The 5887-nt window shown below is 38.7% G+C and overlaps 1 protein-coding gene across 1 annotated transcript; it reads right to left on the bottom strand.

Moving 5' to 3' along the window:
* Nucleotides 1-1152: 1152 nt before the first annotated feature.
* On the bottom strand, nt 1153-1587 carry LOC126602953 (uncharacterized). The gene is made up of 2 exons (XM_050269753.1): nt 1392-1587; nt 1153-1346 (listed from the first exon to the last, which is right to left on the bottom strand). The coding sequence occupies exons 1-2, from the start codon at nt 1585-1587 to the stop codon at nt 1153-1155; spliced, it is 390 nt and encodes a 129-aa protein (XP_050125710.1).
* Nucleotides 1588-5887: the final 4300 nt, after the last annotated feature.

Here is a 5887-nt window from a genome sequence, read left to right on the forward strand (position 1 = left end):
GAGCACAATTTCTGAGTAGATCTCATGAAATGAATCAAATGCTAAGAATAAAAATAACATACACTTACCATCACCCATGAATACATCCTCAATGATCAGCTAGGTCTTTCTCAAGATTGTAATGTAAGGCTTAGGTTAAAGGTTAAGAAAGAAGGGATATGAAATACTAGAGCTTGGGGTATACCAAAGTGTCCTTGAGGATCATGCTCTTCACTTGCATTTGCCTTCTTTCTTCTTTTGGCGTCCAGGCCCTAAACCTTATAAAGAGGAGATTTGGAACTTGTATCCACTTTGATTCTTTTTTTTTTTATAACTTTTATGCTTAGAAACAACTTTCACATAGGTGCCCTCGGTACACGCCACAATCTTGATCTCTCACTCAATTTACCTTAAGCTTTCATCAAATTGGTATTCCCCAAACTATAAGGTATGGCTTATATTGAGCTAGAATGGGTAGAGTATGGTGCGGGTGATGAAAGAATTAGGCTAAAGTGTTTGGCTGCAACAATGGTGAATGGAGCACACAAAGGGATAGGATTTAAGCCTTTTAGTAGTTAAAACATGCATAGCCTAACATCATTTCATTGAGTTCATTCATGAATGATACCAAACACATGGTATCTGCAAAATAGAGTAATTCTTAGCATCCAAACAAAATAGAAGTAAAGAGATCATTTAAAGTGAAATTGAAAGAAAAAGATAGGAGTTGAAACACTTTAAACCCTCTAAAAGAAGCAATTAAGCTCAAAATAACTCACTAGGGTAGTCTCCACTATTCTTCTTCCAGAATTTGAGTATGGTACCTCTATCATCATATCTCCAAGAATTACATCTTTATACAAGACACAAGATACAAAAATTTTTTATAGCAACCCAAAAGTTTGTTTGCAAACATAGTCCTCATAAGCATTCGAATTAGTAAGCAAAAGCACACTTAACCAAAACAAACACAAAAACAAACCTTCCATCCCAAAATACCCCCAAACCTATGGTAAGCATTGTCCTCGATGCTTAAAATTGTATGCAATTCAAGTAGGTAAATAATATGGAATGGTAACAACATAAACACAACATGAAGATAGAATACAAACCACACTAGGTTGCCTCCTAGCAAGCGCTTTATTTAATGTCTAGGCAAGACATGGAACTTGTTCATGGTGTTGTAAACTCAAGAAAATCGACAATTTGATACACTTGCCCTTCCTCCTCTTGTTGCAAATATGGTTTCAATCTCTGTCCATTGACTTTGAAAGAGGTGCCATTCTTCATGTTCTCTATCTCCACAGCTCCGTGGGGAAATGTTTGCAACACTTTGAATGGTCCTACCCATCTAGACTTCAATTTACCTGGAAAAAGTCTCAAACGTGAGTCATACAAAAGTACTTTCATACCTTGGTGAAACTCCTTCCTTAGGATGGCTTTGTCATGATAGAGCTTAGTCATTTCCTTGTAAATTTTGGCATTTTCATATGCCTCATTTCTGAGCTCTTCCAACTCATTAAGTTGGAGCTTCCTTGCTATTCCAGCATCCTTGTAATCAAAGTTGAACTTCTTAATGGCCCAATATGCTCGGTGTTCAAGCTCCATTGGCAAATGACAAGCTTTCCCAAACACAAGACGATAAGGACTCATGCCAATGGGGGTCTTGTACGCTGTTCTATACGCCTAAAGTGCATCATTCAACCTCAACGACCAATCCTTCCTTGTGGGGCTCACAGTCTTCATCAAAATGTTTTTGATCTCCCTATTGCTAATCTCCACTTGTCCTGAGGTTTGAGGATGGTACGGGGTTGCCACTTTGTGGTTGATGTTGTACTTCCTCATCAATGATTCAAAGGGTTTGTTGCAGAAATGGCTACCACCATCACTAATAATAGCTCTTGGCGTTCCAAACCTACAAAAAATCACATCTTTAATAAAGTGCAAAACAACCTTATGATCATTAGTTCTTGTAGCAATGGCTTCAACCCATTTGGATACATAATCAACTGCCACTAATATGTATAAGTAGCCAAAAGATGATGGAAATGGTCCCATGAAGTCGATTCCCCAAACATCAAAAAGCTCTACCACCAAAATGTTGTTCAATGGCATCTCATTTCTTCGGCTAATGTTCCCCATCTTTTGGCACCTATCACAATTAGAACAAAAATCAAAAGCATCTTTGAATAAAGTAGGCCAAAAGAAACCAGATTGTAAAACTTTAAGAGATGTCTTTTTGGCACCAAAATGTCCGCCACATGCCAATGTATGACTGAACGTTAGAATGCTTTGTTGTTCACTCTCTGGGACACATCTCCTAATGATTTGATCAGGGCAATATTTAAACAAATATGGTTCGTCCCAAACGTAGTGCTTGACCATGGCAAGGAACTTTTTTCTTTCCTGAAAAGAAATGTCATTTCTCATTACACCACAAGCAAGATAATTAACGAAATCAGCATACCACGGTTCTTTTTCTTGAACAACAAGGAGTTGTTCATCTGGAAATGATTCATTTAGAGGCAAATGTTGTGCAACTCCATGGTTCTCATTAAGTCTTGACAAGTGGTCAGCCACAACATTATCACTTCCCTTTTTATCTCGAACCTCCAAGTCAAACTCTTGTAGTAAGAGTATCCATCTAATTAAGCGTGGTTTAGCATCCTTCTTTGTCATCAAATACCTAAGGGCTGCATGATCAGAAAACACAATAACTTTAGATCCCACAAGGTATGACCGAAACTTCTCTAAAGCAAAAACAATAGCAAGCAACTCCTTTTCAGTTGTGGAATAGTTAAGTTGAGCATCATTTAGAGTCCGACTTGCATAGTAGATCACGTGTGGAAGTTTGTTCACCCTTTGCCCTAAAACTGCACCAATAGCATAGTCAGAGGCATCACACATTAATTCAAAAGGTAAAGACCAATCTGGTGCCATAATAATTGGGGCCGAGGTTAATTCCTGTTTCAAAGTTTTGAATGCATCCATACAAGCTGTATCAAAATGAAATGCAACATCTTTAGCTAATAGATTGCATAATGGACGAGTGATCATTGAAAAGTTCTTAATGAAACGTCGATAAAAACCCGCATGTCCCAAAAAACTTCTCACTCCCCTCACGGTTGTGGGAGGTGCCATCTTGGTGATTATGTCAATTTTGGCTTTGTCCACCTCCATTCCTTTGCTAGAGATTACATGTCCCAACACAATTCCTTGTTTCACCATGAATTGGCATTTTTCCCAATTGAGAACCAAATTTGTTTCCTGACATCTTTGAAGTACTAAAGAGAGATGGTTAAGACATTCATCAAAAGAAGAACCAAACACTGAAAAGTCATCCATAAATACCTCAATGAATCTTTCTACCATGTCAGAAAAGATGGCCAACATACATCTTTGGAAAGTTGCTGGAGCATTGCAAAGTCCAAATGGCATTCTCCTATATGCAAATGTGCCAAAGGGGCAAGTAAAGGTAGTTTTCTCTTGATCCTCTGGAGCAATTGCAATTTGATTGTAACCTGAGTAACCATCCAGAAAACAATAATGTGAGTAACCTGCCAATCTCTCAAGCATTTGATCTATGAAAGGCATAGGAAAGTAATCTTTTCTAGTGCTAGAATTCAACTTCCTGTAATCAGTGCAAACACGCCAACTGGCTGTGGGCTTTGTGGGCACAAGCTCTTTGTTTTCATTTGTCATCACTGTGATTCCCACCTTCTTGGGTACCACCTGAATAGCACTCACCCATTTGCTATCAGAAATGGGATATATGATTCCCACATCTAACAACTTCAACACTTCACTCCTCACCACTTCCTTCATGTGTGGATTGAGTCTTCTTTGTGGTTCACGGGTTGTCTTTGATCCATCCTCCAAAAGAATCCTATGCATGCACATGGTAGGGCTTATTCCCTTGATATCTGCAATAGACCATCCAATAGCTGATTTAGACTCTTTTAACACTCTCATTAGCTTATCTTCTTCATTTGGATTTAGGTCAGAAGCTATGATAACCGGAAGAGTTTCAAATTCAGCTAGATATGCATATTTAAGATGTGGTGGAAGTGGTTTAAGTTCAAGTTTTGGTGCCTTAACAATGGAAGGAATTAAATGTGACCTAGATGGTTCTAAATGCTCTACAAGAGGTGAAACATTTAAAGGATACGGTGCCAATGCTTCCAAGGCAGCTACTACTTTCATGAGTGCATCTTCTTCATCAAACTCATCTTGAGATTGAGTCAAAACAGTTTTTAATGGTTCACTAGATTGTGCCTGCAAGAACTTAGAGAAAACAAGTGAATCAAGCACATCAATGGCATAGCACTCAAGAGATGAAGAAGGATGAGAAAGAGACTCAAACACTTTAAATTGCACGGTCTCTCCTAGCACTGTCATAGTGAGGAGTCCATTTTGCACATCAATGATAGTCTTGGCCGTGGCCATGAATGGTCTTCCAAGCAAAATAGGCAACTCTCTATCATGTATAGGAGCTTCTTCCATGTCCAACACTACAAAATCCGCAGGCAAGATTAGTTTATCAATTTGAACTAGAATATCCTCTACTATACCTCTTGGATACTTCACGGATCTGTCTGCAAGTTGTAATGAAATGGTGGTGGTTTTCAATTCCCCCAAACCTAGTTGAAGGTACACAGAATAAGGCATTAAATTGATGCTAGCACCCAAATCAAGCATTGCTTTTTCAACTTTATTTTCTCCTATAGTAATGTTGATAGAGAAACTCCCTGGATCTTTGAGCTTTGGTGGAAGTTTTCTTTGCAACACTGCACTTACATTCTCAGACACCACTACCTTCTCATGTGGTCCATACTTCCTTTTGTAGTTGTTTAACTCTTTGAAGAATTTCCCATAAGCTGGCATGTTCCTAATGACATCAAGCAAAGGTAAGTTAACATTCACTTTACTTAGAATATCAAAAATGTCCTTAAATGACTTATCCTGCTTGCTTTTGGCAAGTCTTCCAGGGAATGGTATTGGTGGAGTATAAGGCTTCTCGGCCTTGTGAAGATTTGGTGCTTCAAATGAGGAATTGGCAGGGCTTGGTTCCTCATTTGGTTTCTCATTTTCTCCTTGAGTAACCCCTGCATTCACATGATCAAATTCATTAGTAACTTCATTACCAACTCTATTATTGATAACCTTACCACTTCTAAGTGTAGTGATTGCTTTGGCTTGCTCTTGGTTCCTTTGAAGCATCACGGGTTGGCTTGGAAACTTTCCAACTTCTCTTTGGTTCAAGGCATCCGCAATCTGTCCCAATTGTGTCTCCATTTTGGTTAGGGCAGCCGAATGTTGTTGGAAAGTGCTATTGGTAGCTTGTTGGAATTGCAAGGTGTTTTGAGCTAACAACTTAACCGTATCCTCAAGTGTAGTGGCCGGTTTTGGTTGGAAGTTTTGGAATTGATTTTGATTTTGATTGTTGTTCCTCCATGAAAGATTGGGATGATCTCTCCAACTTGGGTTATATGTGTTTGAATACACATCATTCCTTGGCCTTTGATTGTAAGAATTCATGAGGTTCACTTGTTCTTGGACAAATTCGGGGTAGGCTTCCCTAGATGGACATTGATGAGTAAGGTGGTTTGGTATGTTGCAAATGGCACACACCTCATTTGCTTTTGGCACCATGTTGAGCACGGCTTCAAGCTTCTTCTCTAGGTTAGCTACCTGCAAGGAAAGTTCATGATTAGAATTTGTTTCATACACTCCAACTTTCTTACCCCTTAGATCTTTGTGTTGAGCATTAGACCCCAACATCTCATAAATGTTATATGACTCTTGAGCATTCTTTTTCTTCAAAGCTCCACCTGCTGCATTATCAACAGTTGATTGACATGTTTGGGTTAGTCCATCATAGAAAATTTGCATTTGTAAATGAAAAGGT

The sequence above is a fragment of the Malus sylvestris genome, chromosome 15, assembly GCF_916048215.2.
Source record: "Malus sylvestris chromosome 15, drMalSylv7.2, whole genome shotgun sequence".
NCBI classification, from domain to species: domain Eukaryota; kingdom Viridiplantae; phylum Streptophyta; class Magnoliopsida; order Rosales; family Rosaceae; genus Malus; species Malus sylvestris.